General features: G+C 52.7%; 1 protein-coding gene across 3 annotated transcripts in view; it reads right to left on the reverse strand.

Annotated features, from left to right (window-relative positions):
- ANXA6 (annexin A6) overlaps nucleotides 1-22222 on the reverse strand; it is a 46525-nt gene that overhangs the window by 19702 nt on the left and 4601 nt on the right. For all 3 annotated transcript variants that reach the window (XM_010970007.3, XM_010970006.3, XM_045506718.2), the window contains exons 2-14: nucleotides 17825-17871; nucleotides 12445-12535; nucleotides 11643-11737; nucleotides 10973-11086; nucleotides 9915-10005; nucleotides 8910-8989; nucleotides 7023-7079; nucleotides 6097-6190; nucleotides 5578-5673; nucleotides 4574-4632; nucleotides 3432-3554; nucleotides 2226-2284; nucleotides 816-894 (exon numbers count right to left, since the gene is read on the reverse strand). In XM_010970007.3, the coding sequence (XP_010968309.1) occupies nucleotides 816-894; nucleotides 2226-2284; nucleotides 3432-3554; nucleotides 4574-4632; nucleotides 5578-5673; nucleotides 6097-6190; nucleotides 7023-7079; nucleotides 8910-8989; nucleotides 9915-10005; nucleotides 10973-11086; nucleotides 11643-11737; nucleotides 12445-12535; nucleotides 17825-17842 (1056 nt within the window). In that variant the 5' untranslated portion in view covers nucleotides 17843-17871. The remainder of the gene's footprint in view (nucleotides 1-815; nucleotides 895-2225; nucleotides 2285-3431; nucleotides 3555-4573; nucleotides 4633-5577; nucleotides 5674-6096; nucleotides 6191-7022; nucleotides 7080-8909; nucleotides 8990-9914; nucleotides 10006-10972; nucleotides 11087-11642; nucleotides 11738-12444; nucleotides 12536-17824; nucleotides 17872-22222) is intronic.

Below are 22222 nucleotides of genomic sequence, written 5' to 3' on the forward strand. Positions count from 1 at the left end.
AGGAAAACCAGCAACTGTGGCAGGGATGTGGCACCAAACTGAGCCTCCTTCTTTGACATGAGCAGCAAGGTTGATGGAATCCCCGAGGAGTAGCTTTCTCTCTGTGTGAGGTTCAGTGTTACCTAATGCCATCGATGTCCCCCCGCCAAAACTCAATTCATTTCTCATGTGTCTTAAGACGGTCTGCAATGACGGCCCTTGCCTTGTGATTTGGGAAGCGCTATCCTAGAGCATCCTGGAGGCCATCCAGGCTGGCATGTCTAACTCCCTCAGTTTAGAGCTGGAGTCTGGCCAAAGGCGGCACAGCGAGTCAGTGACACAGCCCGAGGTACCGAACATTTTTGTAGGGGCCAAGTACTATTCGTCCCTGGACTGGTTTGCCCTGAGTACGTCTGTGAAACTTTCATTCTTGCCCTTTGTGGACCCTGGGCCTGAGGCTGGTCAGGGGGACCCAGAATCCAGTGCACCCAGAGGTGCCCATCTGTTCTCAGCTTCCATGCCTCCAAACCCAGGATGGGATAGGCCCCTGCAAAGAACCAACCCAGGTCTCCATTCAGCAAGGCCTGTTAGTAGTTAGTGGGCCAGAACCCTTCCCAGCGTGTTAGAGGTTAATGCAGAATCGGATGCGGACACCAGAGTGCCCGCCCACCCATCCATCACTCCACGGAGAACAGGAAGCTTCAAGACGAGAGACTCAGTGTCTCAGGTTGGCCACCAGGGGGCAGCTGGGTGCCAACCAGAGCAGCAGCAAGGTGCGAGCAGAAGAGTGGAAGCTTGTAGTCAAGAGGTCAAGCAGGAGGTGGGGAGGGTCTGACCTCTACTCGGGCCACTGCACTAAGCTCCCACATCTGATAGGCCACCTGCGCTGCCTCCGGGAAGAACTGGCCAGCAGCACTGGAATGGAGGGGTTACGGAGAGGACAGGAGGGAAGGTCATCGTGGGCCACGCCACACCAACACACACCCACATACGCACACACACCAACACACACTTGACGTAAATCCATCTGGCTTTATCTTCTCTCCAGCCTGAGCCTCCCCCATTCACCAGAGCCCTCCCTCCATTTCCGAGGAACGTCCACCCTCTGCAATGCTGGCTCTAGCCAGCGGTCTTCCTGACCCCAGGTCCCACGCAGGAGAGGATTTCTCCAATCCTTCCACCTCCCCTTTCTTCCTTACAATTTGAGTGACTTCCATCCCAGTCTCCCCTCTCAAACATGACCAAGACCAGCTTATGGCCATGCTATCTCCCCTTGTCTTCCTGCAAAGCACCTGGGTGTTTTAGTCCCTAGGGAACTCTCTGCTGAGCTGAGCCAGCCCCAGGCATCTACCAAAGGTAAACAGGAGGCTCTCCTATCTCCTACTTCACTGGATCCTTACAAGCCTCAGAGAAGGGAAATCAGGGTACCTGAAATTCCCTTCCTAGCACACAGATCTGGTCAAGTCATGCCCCAATTTAATCCCCCAATGGCTCTCTGATGCACTTAGGTGAGGTTCATATGCCAGGAAGGGGCCCCAGGCCCTGTACCTCTTGGCCTCTTCTCTCCCTGCATGCTACAAAAGTGTGACCTCAGTCACGTGCATGAGCCAGGCTGTGCCTTTTCACCTCTAGGCCTTCTTTGCACCCCAAACACTCTCCCTCCAGGCCCCGCCTTCACCTCCTCCTCGCCTCAGCCTCATTATTTCTGGGAGCCTCCCCCGAGTCTGGCATAGTGCACCTGCCACCTGCATGTGCTTTCAGAGGCACGTGTACCTTCCCTGGTTACAGGGCTGCCCTGTATGCACGCCCTGGTCTGTCCGCCTTTCTAGGCTGCGGGCTTCATCATGACTTCCCCACAACGCCTGCACTCGGGGAGCACTTCATACGGGCAGGCTGAATAAATGAGTAGCCAGAGCAGCCATCTGTATTTTATCCATTTACTGGGTGAGAAAAAGTGAGAAGCAGCTATGCAGTAAGTAGCAGGGCCTAGACCCTCATATTCTGATTCCTGGTCCACACCTCCGGACTGATTTCCAAGTTCACAAGAGCAGGCATCTCCACGTAAGGGAGACCACACTCCCGCTCACATATACGCACACTCCCACTTTCACCTGCGCTGCTCCTGCCTCCGAGGAATCCCCAAGCCCATCCGGTCCATCCACCCATTCACCAGGATGAGGCCAGGAGAATCCGGCCCGCCACACCTGAGGCCACTCCCCACCCCCCAGGGCCAAGCGGCCACTTACTCATCGTCTCCCCCACACAGCTTCAGCAGAGCCTTCTTGTACTCGCCAGAGGTGTCATTCTGGGGAGAGAGAGAGAAAGGTTACCACGTCTCGCCCAGCGCCGAGATTCTCAGACAAGGAGGGAAGGCTCTGCATAGCCCCAAATAGGGGGAGGCTGACCACGTATTCACAGCAGCCCCGACTCTCCCCTGTCTGGAGGCGACTGAGACCAAACAATGGTGTGCCAGTAACTATTTAACAACTGGCTTTTTGGGAAAAAAAGGAAGAAAGAAAGAGAGAGAGAAGAAAAGCAAGCAAGCCAACAGCCTGGATTTGTAGCACCTGCCAATTTCCATGGTGTAAAACTTTCAATGGACAATTCCAAGCTACCAACATCTCACTGAACGTGGAATTAAGAAGAGATGCTTTCCCAAGCCAGTGCGAGCTGGCCCCAGCACACCCCTGCCACCAGATAATCCCCAGCCCAGTCCTCCCAAGGGAAACAGTCCATGAAAACAGGGCTCTATGACCAAAAACCCTGAGAAATGCCAAAACCAAACAAGCAAATGTGCATTTCACAGACGTGCCGCACTCTCTGTCCTGTCCCTCTTGGAGCTTTGTAATGGACATGCCCTAGTCGAGGCTGTGAGAAGTTCTGAGCTGAAGAAACTGACTTATCTTTGCTTATTCTAGTTCTTTCCAAGCACTTTCCCATGGGACATTTTTGCTTGTAATGCCTATAAAACTCCTCTTTAGAAACACACTTTGGGGAGCACAGCAGGAACTCAGAAAGCGTTATCCCAGTCACCCAAAACAAGGAGCAACAACGCAGCTCTACGTGTGTCTCTGACCAAGCCGCATCGGCTGGAGCGCCCAGAGTCATCGCCCGGCCCAGGGCCAACGGGTCCCAAGCGGACCCTCCTTTGTGGTCTTCAATGCCTCCCGCTGCCTCCGGGAGACTGAACTCTCACTGCCCTAGGGATGGAGTCCTCGTCCGGGATCCAGCTTCGTGCTCGTCATGACCCAGCCCTGCCTTCCTCTCAAGAGGTGCCTCCTGTCTTACCAGGACCCTGGACCCTAGCTTCTCTGTTGAGTTGCCTTAAATTCCCTGAAGGTGCCACAGGCAGAGGCTCCTGGAATTCCCACGAGACTCCCAGCGTTCCAGGCCAGCGCCTTCTCTCCTTCAAGGTTCCCCAGCCCTCTCTGCACCCCCCGTGAGCGCCTCACCTTGATCATGCTGTACAGGGACTTCTCATACTTGGTCCGGAAGATCTCCCGGATGTCCAGCATGTCCAGCTCACTGCGGGAGACCATGATGCGGATCAGAGTGTTGTCCCGGGTCCCCAGGCCCTGGAAGACAAGTAGGTTTGGGGGACAGGGAGTTGAGAGGAGGCTGGAATACTGACAGCCCCGAGCTCAGTTGCAAATACAATTTTTGTAATAAAATGTTAAAATTAAGAACAAAAGAGGCAGAACGTTGCCAAACCCTCTGAAGCTCCCTGTGGGGCCCTCCCGCTCTCATCTCCTTCCTCCCTGCTCATGTCATTCCCATCCTTGACTTCCTTTATAATTTTACCTAACTTTGTAACTCTAAGCAATATATCGTTTAGATTTGCACATTTTGGAACTTTGTAAATATACCACAATGCATTTATTTTTCCATGCTACTCCTGAAGGATGTTGGGTTGTTTCTAGTTTTTTCATAATATGGACAATGGTGCTAGGAATGTTCCTATGAACACATCATACAAACAGACATCTCTGCAGGGACGATGTCCAGCGCACACTGGCACTGGAAGACGGGGAGTGGGCTACATGCGGTCCGCTCGACCTTGTGGGATGGCCACGCAGGGACTTCGGGCCTACGACCTCTGGCAGCAAAGAACTGCATTCGTTTACCCCGGGGTGCTATGAAACATCATGAGTTCCTGGGTGTCGTGTGTGTCGAGCCCTGGGAAGCACTCGACGCCCAGAGTGGAATCACTGGGTCCCAGGGATGAACATCACGAATCTTAGCAGACAACGCCAATAATTTTTTACTTACTTACGTACACTATATATAAACATTCTGGTTAATTAGTATTTTTTAAGTGCATGGGCTTCCAACCCACCTGGCTGGCTGTCACTGCACGCTCTGATCAACTGTGAGGTCAGGGCAGGTATCTGGGTGGGAAGGTGTGTGACCAGGCAGCCTCCCAGGCTCTGGAGCTCACCGGGGTCAAAGTCCCCTCACCCTGTCCTGTGGCCAATCCCTTGAGGGCTCCTTTTGGCTAATGGACCCCAAGAATTTGCCAAAGAGTCCCGGCAGGCCTGTGGGGGTGGGCCAAGCCCCCTCCCCCAACCTCATTCACATCAACCCCACCACGCACCTTCATGGCCTTGAACAGCCTTTCAGCAAAGTACTCGGGGGTGCTCCGGATGCACTTCACTGAGAACAGGGAGGAAGACGTAGTTACTCCGGCTGCCTCGGAAGGACGACGAGGTGGCCTGAACCCTTCTTTGTTTCTATTCCTTGGGGGCCACCGAGTTCAAACCCGGGAAGAACCTTAATTTCTGATAACCCGCAGGCCAGAGCACCCCAGACCCACCCACTTTTTTCCTTAAATATTTATTTCCTTTACAAAATAAACAGAATAACTAAAAGGAAAACAAGGAATCTCTTTATAATTATGCGTTAATTTAATCATTCTTAAGTGTGGCTTCTAAAGCTATCTTCATTATCTACTGTTTCAGCTATAAGAGCTTTTTCCTTAAATCCCTGAATGATTCTCTATAAAATCCTATTATTCAACCTATCCTTATTTATTTCTGGTACTTTTCCATCCCTTCTCCTCCTCCAGAGCAAATTTAATTGCTATTTTTTTCAGACCCACCCACTTTAATCACAAACCCAGCAGCTAGAGAAATCAGAAGGGGGGCCTACTGTAATGCGGCAGGGCACTGCAAAGACCCACTTCATCTTCCTAGACCTTTAGGGTTTCACAGGGAACTGGGCCCAGGAAGCATCTGGGGTGGGGCTGGGAAAGCTGTTTCTCTAGATTCTGCTTCGACAGAAAGATACTGGCTGAACCTCTGGATCCTGCTGGCAGAGCAGGCCAGGACCTGGCTACTTGAAATAGTCTTGGTGGGGGACAGTTCTGGGCTTGAAGATGAGGGCTGGACCACAGCTCTCCCCTCAAAGCACAGACACACAGCCTACCCCAGGCTCAGACATACTGACTCCTGGAATGTCTGGCTTGAGGGCAAACAATCTGGTTTTCCTCCTCCCATCCCCCTACCATTTAATCCCCCTTTACCCATTCTCAGCCCCTTACTCCTGGGCCAGAATCCCTGAATCCCTCGAAGGCCCTGGGAATGCAACGTCGGGACGTACCCACAGCCAGCATCAGCTTCTCAAAGTCCCCGGACAGCTCCCCTCGGATGCTGGCTTCGATCGGCTTCCCCGTGGTCTTCAGATACTCATCAAACACTGGGCCAGACAGAGAGACAGGGGTGTCGAGATGCCCCCATAACACTGGAAGGAAGAGGGACTGCAGAAGGGGAGGCACAGTGGCCAGGACCGGAGTGCCACCCTGAAGGCAGGGCTGGCACCTAGGAGGTGGCAGGGAGGCCGTGCGCGTCACAGCCACTGTGCAGTCATGATGGGCCTGCTGAGGGGCTGTGTGTGCCTCCCGCTCCAACGTGAAGACGGGACCGGTGCTGAGACAGAAGGGCCGAACACCCTGTGAGTGCCTCACTGAGGGACTAAACAAACCCCTGTCTTATAACATCAGGACCAGTGCTTGGGTTGTAGATGAAGCAGCTATCACGCTCCATTAGCAGAAAAGGAAAAGAGAGAGGGATGCTTGGCCCAACCCCAAGGGGGCAGCTATAGGTCTTCTCTGGGGCTTACCCAACCGAAGATGCTGCTTGCTGCGATTTCCCAAAATGTAAATGAACTGGGCTTCATCTGTTCCCCATTTCAATTCCCCTGCCTCATACAGGTCCTGAAGGGGAAGAAGTGGGACTTAACTAAAAGAGGAAACCTCAGGAGACAGAACTCACAGGCCAAGCTATTCCCAACTGCTGCTGGTTCCCTGAACATGCCAGTAACTGGTAGCCTCAGGACCTTTGCATACACCTTGATTGCCTTCTCCCTTTCTGTCTGGGGAAACTCCTATTCAACCTTTAGCGCCTTGATTAAATGTCCCATTTGTTCTCAGAGCACTTCCTGATGCCCCTAGGCAGAGTTCTCTTTCCCTCCCTCCCTCTTCTAGGCTTCTACAGCTTTCTATTTCTTTATGGCTTTGATCCACTGTGTATTATAGTGTTTCTATGCTTGGCTCCCCACTATATTCCCCACAAACAACAGGAATTATGTCTTACATTCTCTGTATCTACCCCTGCCGTGTTACTGGCACATAGTGGGGGCTCAACACACCCGGAAGGTGTGCTATATCCACAGAGAAGGCGTTTGTGTGATTAATACATGCCTATTTCTCCCAGTACCGTCTTTGTTCAATAGTAATTCCCCAATGCTCGGCAGAGTGCCCAACACATAGTCATTGTTCAATAAATATTAACTAACTGAATGAACTAATGAACAAATGATGAAAGCTCCAAAATACATCTCATCAATTTTACATATGTCGTGTACCTTTGAAAGATAATGTAAGCCCTTTCCCCAACAAAGCACCGTATAAATGATGGCCGTGAGTCAGTTATTTCTGGTACCTGATGAGAACTACTTCGCCTCCAGCCCTTCCCCAGATGCCCAACCTCTCCCCTCTCTCAGGGCTCCCTTGCTGTGCCTCGGGGACCTCCATCGTGCTTGTTTACCTGGACGTCCTGTTGCACCAAGTCCTCGCTCACTACATCGTCCTCCTCCCTGGTTCCCTGGGCGGAGAGACAAGGGACATGTGGTTCAGATGCCAGAGCCAGGGGAAAGCCTGGGTGCCAGTGGTAGAGACAAGGGAGACTGGGAAAGCCATGGTAGCCCAGAAGCATCCAGGAGGAGTGACTTTCAGCTGCTACTGGATCAAGACTGCAGCATCTATTCTGCAGGGAACCATAGGGTCCCTCCCACTGGCTCCTCCCTTCATCCTTGGAGCCTGGACCAAACAGGGGAGTCCTGAGAATAACCAAGGTCTTTCCAGGTGTCCCAATCCTAAAGGACCCAGAGCCCTGTACTGAGAACATCTCTGAGGTCAGGACTCCTGCACAAGTTCTGGCATGGCCCATGAAGCCCCCTACAATGTAAGAGATAAAAAAGTCTGCTTATCTGCATTCTCTTAGGGGCTCCTGTACCTTAACTCAAAGAATTCACCAGTGAGAACTGGGCCCTGGGATCTGAGCTCACAAACTGTGAAGGCACCAAATCCTATTACTGGTGTTCCTGTCGCTCCACCCACACCCGATGCCCCATTGATAGAGGCGAATCCCAAGGGGCCAGGCGCCAGACGTCCTGGGCTCCTAGGTTACCTGGGCAGAAGAGGTCAAGCCTATGCGTATCTCCTCTTCCCCAGGATGTGCTTTCCAGGATCTCAACCCCTCCCCGGCTCTCTTTGGGACTGAGCCTAAGGTCACAGAGCCTGCACGCTTACGGTCCCCGCTAAGGTGTTAGATGTTGAGGAGGCCACATCCTGACTCCAAGATACGGGCTGGAACTCCTGTCTGGAACATGTGCTTTGAAAATGGGGGCAAAGTTCACACTTTCCCACTCCTGAAGTTTCTCCTGATCACTCCCCGGCTGCTTAATGTGGAATGTGGATTGTTATGGTGACGGGAGGAAGAGGACTGGGAGCAGCTGCTGGCACATGTGTGTGGGGGGAGGTGAAGGGAGTGAAAGAATACATAAATTAAGAGGTGGCTTAATTCATATATAAACCTTTCTAAAGGTTTGGTCCTTGGAGCTGGGCTTGAGACACCTCAGTGCCTGTTCCCACGGGGCCCGCAGTCACAGAGGCTCCTGCGGGGCCGGGCAGGTAGAGGGGAAGAGGCAGGGTGGGAGGTGTGCTCCAGGCCACTGCAGAAGGGAGGCCTGCTCTGGCCAGAACTTTCGATTATTCAAAAGAATCCAGAGATCTGGTTTTCGAACAAAATCTCCCTCGTTTTAAATGGTAGCCACGAACTCAGTGTTTCTTTAAAAAACACATTGTAGGGGAAATGAACAATGGAAAAAAAAAAACCAACTTGGCAAGTGGAATCCAGCCGTGGACACCAGTGTGCAGCCTCTTTGGCTCTTTTCTACGTCCTCCTTGGGTGGGAGGGAGCAGCAGGGCCCGGCTGCGGGAGATGGAAGGCAGGCAGCCCCAGAAATGCCACAGCCCTGCTGGCACCCCTGCCGGCGTCCTCAGGTACAGGCAGTGGCTGGGGAAGCCATGGCAGGAGGGAGGCTGGAGAGGAGGGGCAAGGGGTGCATGTGAAGAGGACACAGGAGAGGATATTCCTGGGCACAGAGAGACAAGGTGTGTGGAAGGAAACGCGGTCACCTGCTGGTGCAAACCATGGGGGACAGAAGAGACCCTGGATGCTCAGATTCTACACCCAGGTGAGCCAGAGAGAAACCATCTCAAGTTTGAAGATAATCAAATGGGCAGAGAGGGAGGGACAGCCAAAACAATGAGGACTTTACTCCCAAGAAGCCACCCTTGTCTAGGGAAACAGGGAGAAGGTGTCCACAGCCTTCAGTAACCCAGCAGAGAGCTTGGGGACGGGTGGACCAACCTGCAGCAGGACCACGAGCATCTTCCGGAAGTGGCCGGAGGTGTCTCCAATGACGTCAGCTTCCAGGTCTCGCTCATAGGCTGCAGGGAAGGAACACAACCTCTAGCCTCATCCCCAGGACGCCGCAGGGACCCAGGAGAAAGGTCCCTGCTGCCCCTAAAATGATCAGGTATTTGTTACAAATCCCGAAACCCAGTCCCCAGGACGGCCATGGCAAGACCCAGGGTGTATTTTCACAGTTCTTTGTACTGAACTGGAATCTGCCCACCGCTCTCTATGCCCACCTGTGCCGTCTGACTCCGGACACGGCCATCGCTCACGTGGACAGTGGCTACAGCCTTCTGACCGTTCTCTCTGCTTCTCCAATCCACAGAAACAAGAGTGACCGTCTTAAAGCCCATAGTGATCACGGGCTCCCCTGCTTCGCGCGGGACTTGGAATACACATCTCTTTCTCCTGGTCTGCAAGGCCCCGTGTGACCTGGCCTCACCCTCTACCGCTCTAGCTTCACACCGCACACCAGGCTCACTGTGCTCTAGGGCGTCTGGACTTGCTGTTCCCTCTCCTGCCTGGGTCTTCTCCCCACTCTATACAGCTGGCTCCTTCTCATTTCCTCCCAAGACAGGCTTCCCCGATCACCTGTCTGAATCATGTCCTCCCCAGTTAAAACCTGATGTTTGTTTTTTCATCTGTTTCCTTCATGACTCTTCACCACAACGTGTCATCATCATGTTTCTTTATTTGCCTCTTTAATTGTCTATATCCCCCGTTACTTCATTAATCTAGAAGCTCTCAGAGGCAGGGACTACACAGGGACCATCATATCCTGAGAACCTAGCACACTGCCCAGCACAGAGCTGGAACTTACTGGATGGACGGATGGATGGAAGGACAGATCAGAGGGAAGAAGGAAAGATGGATGGATAGAGTCTTAAGATCCCTACTCTTGCAATCACCCTCATACAGTATGTGAAAAACCTGCATGGCCCCTCCCACCCATCTTACCATCTTTGTACGCTGCCACCAGCTGGTGGATCTGCTCATTGGTCCGGGAAGCCAAGATCTCAATGAGGCACTTCTCATCGGTACCAATGCCCTGAGAGAAAAGAAAGGCCATGTGAGTCAAGGGCTGGGATGGGAGGCCACCTGCCGCAAGGTGGGAACCTGGGGTGGCCAAGCTAGGAAATCCCCAGCACACAGGGGGCTCCGACCAGAGCTCTCAGGCACCGATCTGGAGCTGCTGCCCAGAGAATCAAAAGACATGGATTCTAGGTTCGCCTCTGCCTGCAGCTTGCTTTGTAACCTTTCATAAAAAACTGTATCTTTCTGGGCCTCAGTTTTCACATCTGTAAAATGGAGATGACACTAGTTGCTCTGCTGAACTCACATGAAGATTGAGAAGGTAATCATCTCCAACACTGCTAATTTTATTAGTTTATGAAACAAATTCATGTTTAATAGCTCATCTGAGGCAAGCGTCATAGCACTTTAGAAACTGTAAAGTGCTCAGTACACTCAAAGGCTTTTGAACTCTCCCTGCTTTGTAGGGAGCAACTCTCCAACTCCACCAGACTGAGCTGGCTGCTCGTATCCTGAACACACCCACACCCCAGCTCCTGCCATCTCCTCTCCAATCTGCAATGACCTGCCCACTCTGACCAACCAAATTCTCTCCAGCCTTTGGGCCCAGAGCCATCCTCTTATCTTCTGTGACGCCCTTTCCAGCCACCCTAGCCCAGGGAGTGCTCTCCAAAATTCCTTTAGGATGCCCTTGGCCCTTGGGTGTTGGATACAATCTGTTTCCACATCCCTGAATCCTGCTTCCTCAGGACTGTCAGCTGCTGGGGGGAGCGGGTGTGAGCCCCACATTGACGTCTGCCCCACCTCTGTCCACCTGGAGGAGACTGCACGCCTCTGGGATGGGATGCGGGCAAGCTGCCTCATGAGGCAGGGCACACGTGCCAGGGGTGTGTAGGGCTCACTGAAGACCTGCTGTAGAGGCTGAAATCTCCCCATGAACCACTTCCCCACCCCCAACACACATGCAGACCCACGCCTCTTACCGAGATGGCATCTTTCATTTCTTTGGCATCACCATAGGCAGGTGGCCTCATCAGACCCACAATCAGTCGTTCAAACTTCCCCGTCAGCTCATACTTCAAGTCAGCAATGAGGTCCTGGTGGGGGGAGCAGGGAGGAGATGGAGGAGGATGGGGAAGAGCAGTTATAATGATAAGAATTACATTTAACGAGTACTTACTCTGTACAGGCACTGGGCTAAGTAATCTCATTTAATCATCACTCCTGGAGGTACGCATTAACATCACCCTTAAGACATGGGTTTAGAGATGCCAGGTAACTTGCCCAAAGGCATGCAGCTTGCAAATGGCAGGACCAAGTGCACAGCATTGTGCCTCCTCCTCACTGTTGTTTGCTTGTTTATTGTGCATCTCTTGCACCATCTGTGAGTCTGCAGAGTTGACACCCACCCGTGTATTATTCACCTGTGTAGCCCTAAGACCTAGCAGAGCGCCCAGCATGTAGCCGGTGCTCTAGATGTTATCTGTGGCTCAGTGGTCCCTGCCTGACTGAGAGAAGGAAAAAGGAAGGCAGAAGTGAAGGCACAGAGGCTGACCTGGGGTAAAATTTCCAAGAAAGGCCCTGGATGAACACACAGTTGAATGCAATCACTCCCCCGTCCCCATCCCACAATCCTCTGGTTGCCATGGTTACCTTGCCATAGAGGGATTTGTAGTTCTGGCAGATCTCCTGCCTCTGCCTGTTGCTCCGGGAAGTGATCAGTTCCAAGATGGCCTCCTTGTCACTGCCTAGAAGAGGGGATGCACCTGTCACCCCCTCCCAATCTGCCTCCAGGAAGCCCACCAGGGCTGCTCCCTACAGTCCTCATCAGCCTTCTGTGCATGTGAGGCAGCGGCGTGGGAGGGGAGGATCTACAGGGATCTGACAAGCCCCGGCTGAGGGGTTCCTAGCACATGTAGTATCTGAGCTCGGAGAGCCCATGAATCAGCTCCTCATCACGTGAGTAAGAAAAATGAGGCGCAGAGGGGGGCCAGGACTCACCCGAGGTATCCCAATGGGCCTGGCTTAGAAAAAGCCAGGTGTCCTAACACACAGGACGAGATTCTTTCAGTGACAAGGAAAACAAAAGAGAATAATAAGCAGCAAGTTCAAGGCAGTGGTTACCCCCGGGAGCAACGGCAGGATGATGTTATCAGGAGGGAGACCAACCACGGAGGTTTCAACTCTATGAGCAAGCAAGTTCTACTTCTTAAGATGGACGGCAGGTCTACGGGTGAAGCTTCTACTGCTCTTTAGATCTTTTTTTATTGGTCTGGAATAGTTCATTTTAAGATTATGAAAAATAATAAAAGAGGAGACTAAAGAATGAGTGAGTATGTGTCACCATCTCATCCCCCGTGACCGAAAGGGCTCTGGGCTGGGCCCACGTGTGGGGACACCCCCGAGCCCCAGTGAATCCTGCTCCGCGGGCCCCACCCCCGGCGCCGGCACCCACCGAAGCCCTTCATGGCGTTGTACAGAGTCTCGGCATCCTGGCTGGGGTCAAAGTCAGGGAAGTCATGAATGGAGCCTCGGTACTTGGCACCCTGCAGAGAGAAGAGCACAGGTGGGCTGCTGACCTGGCCCCGAACGCACGGGGCTCTCAGCCCCAGCCCCAGCTCACACCCCCAGCCCTGCCCGGAGGCTGAGTCCATGCTGAGCGCCCGGCCCCTAACATGCAGCGCTGACCACAGGAAGCCCGGGCAGGTATACGGAGGACTCTCCCTGGACCTCCTGCCCCCACCTGCCCCAAGGATGGTGCCGCTTCCCCGCGGGAGGGTGGCTCAGCCAAGCCCATGGTTCTGCACCACTTTCCAAGGACTCAGGAGAGACAAAGGCCAAACGGAGCACAAGGGGTGGAAACGATTCCTGCAAGAGTAACGACCCTCACCTCCCCGCCACCCCAGCACAAAGCCCTTTCACCTCCATGAAATGCGACTACTTGACCATCTTGTAGAAGCACTTAAGATGATCTCTATCATAGAAATAAAGAAACCAAGCCCCACAAAGGGACGCCTCTTGCTGGGGTCACACACAACCCAGATCTCTGGCCTGTTCCCCTTTGCTCTCCAGCTCCAGAAACCTTGCAGCTGCCAGCTTCCGAGGGTGGAGTCTTGGCCTGGGAGGCGGGAGTTGGGAGGGGACCAGAGCCACCCTCAGAATCAACGCCCAGACAAGGTGCTGCCCCTCTGGGGCCAGTAAACTGAGCCGTGAAATGGCATCTGAGGACAAGCAGGCTGGGTCCTTGAGGTGAAGGCGGGGAGAGGCAGAGCCAGAGAATCTTAGACATTAAACCTGAATGCACAATGGGCTGGTTCACAGAGAAGTCAGATGTGGGTCAGCCGCATGGCCTGGAGAAGCATGGGGCCCAGGAGAGCTGAGGATGCTGGAGCCCAAGGCACTGAGCGCACAGTACAGTGACAGGGCACTTAGCCTGTGCCAGGCCTGGTGCAAAGGGCTGAAGACTCAGGAACAAAGAGGACCTGAGCCTGACTTTCATGAGCTTCCGACCCAGCGAAGGGGAGAGACTAGCATACAAATTAGCATAGAGCTTGTAATAAATACCCCACGTAACATGCAAAGTAACAAGGGAAAACAGTGGAGGGCGATTCCAGCTGGATGAGGGAACCAGGGAAGGCCTCACGGAAGGGGTGGTATGGCGCACATCACCGTGCCGTAAAGGAGTAGGAAGTGCAAAGGTGAAATGAGTCTCCGCCCATCTCCTACGTCTCCCAGGGCCCGCACTGCACGCTCTGTGGTTTACGTCCGCCACTGCTGGCTCCTCCTAGGTATGCACGCGTGGGTGCCGCGTTGCTATTTAAAGTTCTAACAGGGCGGGTGACCAGAAAGGGACATGGCCCTCTTCCCGCCACCAGTGAATCCCCTGCAACCTGATCACACGCCTGGGCAGAGAAGGAAAGAGTAACACATGCCAAATACTTGGACCAGAAAACAGATCCTCCCTTTAGAAAGCTCCATGAGTGTGTGTCTTGTTCACTGCTGCGTTCCCAGCACCGAGCTCGGGACAGTGAGACACGCACTCACTGTCTGTTTCCTGGGTGGACAGGTGCATGGGCGGAGACGGGACTATGAATACCCTGAGCGTATCAAAGAAGACTTCCTGGAGGGGAAGTCTAAGCTGAGCCCTAAGGGATGAGTAACAGCTGGCCCAAGGGGTGGGAGAGGGAAGGAAAGGGCTTCAGACAGAGCACACAGCATGGCCAAGGCCTGGAGCCAAGAGCAAGCAAGAACATTCAGGGAAGCCAGCCCAGATTCTCCAGGGCTCATCCGGATGCCCAAAGTCACCCAAAGTTGCCAAGATCGTGGGATTGTAAGTGGTCAGGAGGGCAGGAGGAGCGGAGGGGAAGATGAAAGCGTAGCCCCAGGAGGAAGGGCAGAGGTCCCAGCAGCAAGCTGACACCCTCCCCTCTCCTCACCCAGTGCAGGGGTGGAGGCAGGGTTGGGGGAAGAAGCTGCAGCTGAAAGATGAGGCAGAGCCATGCTGGAGGAAAGGAAGTCTAACTGCTGACACAATGCTCGATCAAAACGTTTCCTTAGCAGCTTGGCCAGCAGCAAGGCAACCTCCCCACTACGTTGGTCTTAGCACAACGATAATAAAATCTTCTAGGAGGCTGCCTGACAGACTAGTTATCCCAGGATGCTTCAGGATCACAGGCACAGGAGGAGTGGGTGCAGGGAGCCTCAGCACTGGTCACATTTAGAGATGTAGAGACAGTCCTTGAAATCACCCAGGTTTCCCATCATCGGTCAGTGTCACAAAATCAGTGAATTTTGCATCTCCAAGCACCACCTGTGCAGCTGTCCCCACTTCTCCTCACCCCGTCTGCTTGCCACTCCCCTGGCAGACAGGTTCCTGGCCTCAAGTACTGGTGATGGAGGGGAGGGGTGAGCAGAGAAGGGACTTTCCACCCTGAAATATTCAGCAGGTCCAGATGCCAGCTGGTGAGCAGCCTGGACCCCGGGGCTCCGAGGTCTTGGGCCCCACCCAGGCCGCTGCTAGAGCAGGAGTCCTGAGGCCTCTTGGGAGCTGAAGCGACATGACCCAGAGAGATGGCTGCCTGGCCAGGACTCTACCAAAGAGCTGCCTCTGCCCGGCCAGACCCAGGGTCTCATCTCTGCCACTCCTGGAGTTCCAGGCACCAGCACCTGCCCTCCTGGCACTATCCCTAAAGTGTTCTGATGCCCATCCTCACGTTCAAACCCAGAACATCCCTGTGAAACAGAGGCCACAGAGCCATGCTTCCAGCCCATCCTATGACACCGCACCATTTCTTTACATCTTTGGGCCTCCAGTTACCCCCTTCTGGAGGGAAAGATAGGGAAAATAACACAGTTACCACAGTAGAAGTAGGTGGAGGGTGATCTGGCCCAGAGAAACGAGGGAGCGACTTGTTCTGTTCATATGTGTGTGTGTGTGTGTGTGTGTGTGTGTGTGTGTGTGTGTGTGTGTTTGGAAGGGGACACATTATGAGCAGAAGTGGGAAGCTAATGACTGGGAGCATTCATCACAAACTTCACCTCAGGGGAAGGAAGACCTTTCTCACACTTCTCTAGCACAGCCCGACTGGTGATAGTTTGACTTATAATTTTTCAACTTTATGATGGAGCAAAAGCAATACATATTTAGCAGAAGCCGTTCTTCTAGTTTTGAAATTCGACCTTTTCCTGGGCTAGCGATCCGCGGTGCAATCCTCTCCCAGGACGCTAGGCAGGGGCAGTGAGGGGCAGGGGCAGTGAGCTGCAGCTCCCGCTCAACCACGTAATCGTGAGGGTGAACAGCCGATACACTGACAGCCATTCTGTACCCATACAACCACTCTGTTTTTCATGCACAATGGCAGGCTACCGTAAGTGTTCTAAGCACATTTAAGGAAAGTGAAGCTGAGCTATGCTGTTCAGTAGGTGAGGTCTATTAAATACATTTTGACTTAACGATGTTTTCTTAACTGGTTTATGGGGACGTAACCCCCATTGTAAGTCGAGGAAGATCTGTATTGTCTTCAGCATCCTCCTCCCCACTCCAACCCTTGCACTCCAGGCATCCAAACTGCTTTTACTGCCCTGAACACACTACATTTTCTCTCCTCTGACCCTCTGTTCCAGCATTCCCTCTACCTAGCCCACTCTCAGCCCTCTTGCTCTTCCCGGAGTCGCTCACTCCAGGCAGCTTTCCCCGTTCCCTCAAACTGCGTGCCCCCAGGGCTCCTTTACTGGCCCCACCAGAACATCAGCACTGGGAATGGGGGGGATCCAATTCAACCAACTCAGCCTTACGGACAAGGGACCCCCTAAGGCCCTGACACCCCGGGACTCTTGCTTTTAGGATATCTACTGGCCTCTGGTCTATGGCAACAAGAAACCACAGGTCAGCCAGGCAGACAGCATGGTCTGCGAGCATTGGAGTAGGAGTCCAGAGGTCTGCACCCTAGGTTCTGGCCACTCTGGTCTCCCAGAGCCTGATCTGTCCACCTGGGTCATGCAGAACCCTGCAATTCGAATGCCTCTCAAGAAGTAGCTTTGGGATGATTACAGATGGGAAATGGGGAGCAGCAAGATTTATGCCTTACTTCTCTGCTTATAAGCACTAGCACTCTCCTCCTGGTCAGAGAGGCCACTGGCGCAAAGTACACTCCTCAGAGGCTGACAGGGGGCCATGGGTAAGACTCTTGAGTATGGACCCTGTATCACATAACACACTGTGCGCTTCAGACAGTGTCAATAGACGTCCTTAAGGCTCTTGTTCATAGGGTGTCAAGTCATGAAGATGGGGACAAAGCTTAGTTATCACTGAGCTCAAGCACCTCGTAATGGAAACTGGGACCCCAGAGAAGGTAAAGAACTCACCCAAGATCACACAGCTCCTGTACTATATCTGTGGACAACAGCTGTGCGACGGACGTGAGGGACCAAAGGGGCCAAGTCAGGCGCGCCTTAGTTCTACTTTCCCTTTTCAGCTCCATCACTGCAGTGACCACGTCTGTTTCTCTAAGGCCAGACAACAGGGATCATTCTCACCTGGCACAGAATGACACTCAGCTCTGACCAAGGACAGAACCTAATCCTGGCCACACACAGGAGTAAAAGCTCCAATACACTTCAAGTTCTACAGCCCAGCAAAGTGCTCACAGAGCATGAAAGCTGTGGGGTGGGGGTGGGGGGGTGGGGTCTCCCAAGTTGGGAAACTTAATCCCAAATGCATGTGACGGGGAACATTTCTGCCTCCAGAGCAGAGAGGACCCTCTACTGCTTCTGCCTGTTCAGTATCCATCTCCCTTCCTGGGACAACAACTCTTCAGCCACGCAGTTCAGGTGGGACCAACTCCACTGCCTGGATCCAAATTACCCAGGCCCAGCCAGTGAAACGAAACCCAGGACTTTTCCTGGAATCATTTGGAATAAATTATGTTGTTTTCTGTAGGCTGCCCAAGAAACAGAATGGAAGCCTGGAGATTCTGGTGGCTAGCATGATAAATGAAGGAAGAACTTGCCCAAGAATAAAGCCACCCAGAGGAAGCCCAGTTCATACAAGCAGAATCCTGACAATATCATGTGGGCCCCTGGATCCAGCCAGACCTGAAGCCCTGAACTTCTCAGTCATGTGCACCAGTACATATCCTTTCTGCTTAGGATGTTGTGTGTTGTCACTGGCCACTTGCATCTGAAAGAGCTGTGACTTGTAACAGGAATGAGCAAAGCCTGAGAACCTCTCCAGCTCCTTTCATACTGAAGGAATCAGGGATCTGTACAGCAGGCCCAGGGACTCTAGGAGGAGCCCAGTCCCAGAGAAGTACTTCAGGAGGGGAGAGGCTCCTTACCTGTGCTGGTTTGGCCATGGTCTCAGGTTCTGCAGCAGCACAAAACACTGTGGAGAAAGGAAAGCCATGAGATTTCCCCGCACTCTGCTCCCCTCCATACTTTCCCCTCAATTCTTTCATCCTTCCTTCCTCCCAAGGGAGAGTCTGCTACCCCTGCTGTTTTCTAGCTGCTGCCAGCCCTTCAGGTTAAATCACATCCAAAGACCTGGCTCAGGGCCAGATTTTTTTGGAGGACAATGGAAGGACGAGCTGGTGTCCAGACGCTCACACCAGGATGGGAAAGGGACTTGGAACTGAGAGGGAGAGAAAGCACGACCACCGACCAGCATGACATCCCTCCAGGCCGTGCTTTCCCAGATGCTGTCTCGCTTAATCCTCTTAGCAATCCTTCCCAGAATCAGATTCCCCTTTTCTGGAGGAGGAAACAGAGGATGGGAGCTCAGGGGGGTTAAATAATTTGCCCAAGATCATGCAGCTTAAAACTGAATTCAACATCTAGATCCCGGAGTCCACGCCATCTGCACCTGGCGTGCTCTCATCCCAGGTCACCAAGAACGGTTCCAGGTCTGCAGACGAGCACACTCAAGGGGCTCCAGGTTGCCTGTTGCAATTATCTGAAGGGCTATGCTTTCTTTAGCATCTACTCTGATTAGGCACTGCTCTAGGCACTGAGGATACAACAGTGAATAAAAGAGACTTTCTAAAATAGGTGCTTCTCTGGAGTTTACTCTACAATGAGGAAGAGTAACAAATGCATACGACAAGTACTAAGAAGAAACGATGAAGCCTGGTTGGGAGAGAATGACAAGGGGCGTGACCCCAGATGGAGTAGTCAGGGGTCCCGTGAAACATGTGGATCCCGGGGGCGGTGCGGTCAAGGAGTTCAGTGTGGCTGACGTGACGGCCGGGAATGGGGAGGGGACACTGGCAGGATGAGGGGGTCGGGGACCAGTGCCGAAGGCCACTGGGAAGACTGGGTCTTTTTTCTCTGATGGGACAGAGGTCATGGGTCAGGGTGGGGACTGAACAAACAGAGGACACACGACCTCACTGAAAGAGGTGTCAGGGACAGGGTCTACAGCAAAGGAGTAAGAAGCAAAGATATCTTACCTAAAAAGACATGCAAAAAAGGATGTCACTGGTTTGGAAAGGGGAAGAGAAGGGGGAGGGGCTGGGTGACTGAGCGCTCGGGCAGGAAGGCAGAGATGCAAGAGAAAAGATCTTCCCAGGATAAGAGGAGAAAAAGGACCAGCACCTCCCATTCTAGTCCAGATTGCACGCTTTGATCTTTTTTAACCATGTCTATGTATTACTTTTTAAAAGCAGAAATAACAAACTCTGTCAGATTTATATTTAGTAAGACCTACGAGTTGCTGAACTAGATAGAAAAGAGAGTAGAAGCGAGGAAGACACTTAACCTCAGCGCTTCCTAGTTCTTCAAATACCAATCCCCCTACAAAAAATAAAAATCTAAGGGGAAATGAGCACCTGTTGTCCTCAGCACATAATCCTGCTCTCACTCTGGGGCCACTGAAGACCCTGCGACATGGTGGGAGAACACAGGTGTGGAGTCAGGCAGAGAGACTTGGATTCAAGTCGGTTTTGTCACTGGTTAGCTATGCGACCTTGGGCATATTGCTCATCTCTGCATTCAAGGTTATCTCAAGTATAAGACCGAGGCTTTCCCTTTCCTGCCTTGGAGGGATGTTGGAGGAGAGGACCTAACTAGGTCAAGGCCAGGCAGAGACATGGTCTCAGCAGGTGGGAGCATTCAGGGCACTAGCAGGAAGCTGTGAGGCACAGGCTTGGTTGTGTCTGCCTGGTCCCCCAAATCAGTCAGCAGACAGACACGAGATGGGCTGGGAGTGAAGCGCAGACTGCAGGGAGCTCACTGCAGAGCTTGAGGAAACCCTGCAGTTTCCCTGACAACCAGGGGCCCTCGGTACGAATGTGCAGCTCTCCTCAGGAAATGGAACCCCCCCCATGGGGCAAGAGGGCGCCCACAGCTCCCCCCGGCTCTGGCCAGGAGCCAGCTCTGGGTTTCCCCAGGCCTGGGGGCCAGTGTGGGTAAAGGGTGAGGGAGCTCCAAGGCCAGCAGAGAAACAGGGACCTCATGAGGCCCAGAAAGTCAGCTGAAGCCCGTCAACCTGCACTTGCAGCCTGGAAGCATTTTCCTTTGGCCTTGCTGCTGGAAACTTCAGCTGCTGGCGGCAGCCCAGGCCCATCTGGACGGCTCAGAGGAGGAGCCTCCAAGTCTTCGGGAAAATGCTCTGAGCTCTGAGAGCAGTTCACGTATGCCTCTTGTGAGTGCACGTCTCGTGTGTACATGGAAAGCAAACTTCTTCCAGAACTTGATGTTCTGATTGCAGTTCAGGGGGCTGAGCGCCAACAGCACCCCCCTCTGAGAACACGGGGAAGCTCTGGAGCGAATCACAGAGGCGCCATCTACCCTGGCTTTCCGAGGGGCTCTGATCCCTCCCAGAGCAATCCAGACCCCACTTCTCAAATTGCCTGAATACATGTTTTATATCCAATGTTTCAGAACCCCAGAGGGCCCTAACGCTCCACTACTCCGAGCCCCTCACTTTCTAGGCGGGGTAAAGGTGTCTCAGGGAGCCAGGCCCCGACAACGGCGACGTCCCTGCCTCCCAGCCCCCGGTCATAACAAGCCCCCACACCGCTATTGGCCCTGGCTGCAGTGGGGCGCTAGGAAGAGGTCAAAGGAAAAGACCCAGGCTCTGCTTCCCAACCTACCCTCTGTAACCTCAGACAAGCCAGATTCCCTCTCTGGTCCTCAGTTCCTTCATCTGCATAATGTGGATAATATCACTCCCTGTTTAGGGAAGCCCAGAGTGGATGTGAGAGGCTTTTGTAGCTATCAGTTAGGGATTCTTACAGCAAAATCACAGAGTATCAGTCCTAGGAGAGTTCGCCCCCAGGCCACAGGACTCCTCCCTATCCCCACCCCACCCTCAATATTCAAGTTTCATCATCTTGGTTGAAATAGCTTCTCAAGGCTGGCAGGTATGGTAGCTCTAGACCAGTGCCTCTCTCCTCCCAGGAACCCTGGATCTCTTCTGACCTGGATTTCTAGGCGGGCTCACCGTGGCTGATCATTCCAGAAACCCATTCAAGGGTAGAGTTCCCTGGTGGCCTTGTGCTGCTGTGGCCACCTCCTACCTCAGTCCCTGAGGCTGCAAGCAATCATGATTCCTTCCTCCCCCTTTGGGAGCTCAGGACTGACTCTAGGAGAATGCTCCGGGGTAGAGAATGCCAGGGCTGGCGCAAATGCAGTGTTGGGGAAACTCAGAGCGGGACAGAAGGGTCTTTTCCCAGTCCTGCAAAAGGCTCGGGCTTGGAGGTCAGATCGAGTCCCAGATCTGCCCCTCACCAATTTGTGATTTTGTAAGTTACCTAAATGATGAATCTCAATTTCCACATCTGCAAAATGCATATAAAAAATACCTCCCTGTGTACTGAGAAATAAATGAAATAATGGATGAAGAGCCCTTAGCACAGGGCCTGGCACACAGGAACGGCTCAATACATGGTGGCTTTTATTGTCCCAAGCATTCACAAGGGAGGCAGCGTGGCATCGTAATAAAGAATGCAGGCTTTGCAGTCATGGCCTGAGTTCAAATCCTGAGGGCTCATCACCTGGGGTGAGTTATCTCATTTCTCTCTGACTCAGTTTCTTCATCTCTGAAATGACAATCTCAAAAAGTTTTTGTGAAAATTCAATGATGTAAAGCAGGTAAAATACTTAGCCGGGCCAGGTACAGATTAAATGCTTAGTGACTTCAGTTACCACCATCACCGTTATTAGAGCCGTGGTCTCCAACGTGGGGTCGTGGGGTACTGGGCACGGAAATCTATGAGATTATTACAACTTTCTACATTTGCTTAAATTGTCCTTTTCGGTTCCGTTTTTGATATTGGCTACACATACATAAAGTTAAAGACACCATATTAGGGGTTCAGGCTGATAGAAGTACACAATCAAGAGTCTGGACTCAATGGGATGAAGCAGAGGAAGGAAAAGAAAGAGGGGGTAAGAAGCACCAGTGGGGGAAAAAAAAAGCATTTCTGTCCTCAAAAGGCAGCCTGTGTGCTTTGGAGGAATGCAGAGCACTTTTGGAGAGGATGGAGGGAATGTTGAGTATAAGGGAGTGAGTTCAGATGTGTATGGTGGAGAAGGGTTATAGCTCCAGTGGTAGGGCGCATGCTCAGCACACAAGAGGTCCTGGGTTCAATCCCCGGTACCCACTCCAAGCAAAAATAAATGAAGAAACCTAAATATCGCCCCCCCCCATAAAACAAACAATACAAGCAGATGTGTATAGGAAGGGCAAATTGAGAGAAAAAAAACACAATCTGGGAGATTTATGCAAAAAATCA

Source organism: Camelus bactrianus, chromosome 3, assembly GCF_048773025.1.
Source record: "Camelus bactrianus isolate YW-2024 breed Bactrian camel chromosome 3, ASM4877302v1, whole genome shotgun sequence".
NCBI classification, from domain to species: domain Eukaryota; kingdom Metazoa; phylum Chordata; class Mammalia; order Artiodactyla; family Camelidae; genus Camelus; species Camelus bactrianus.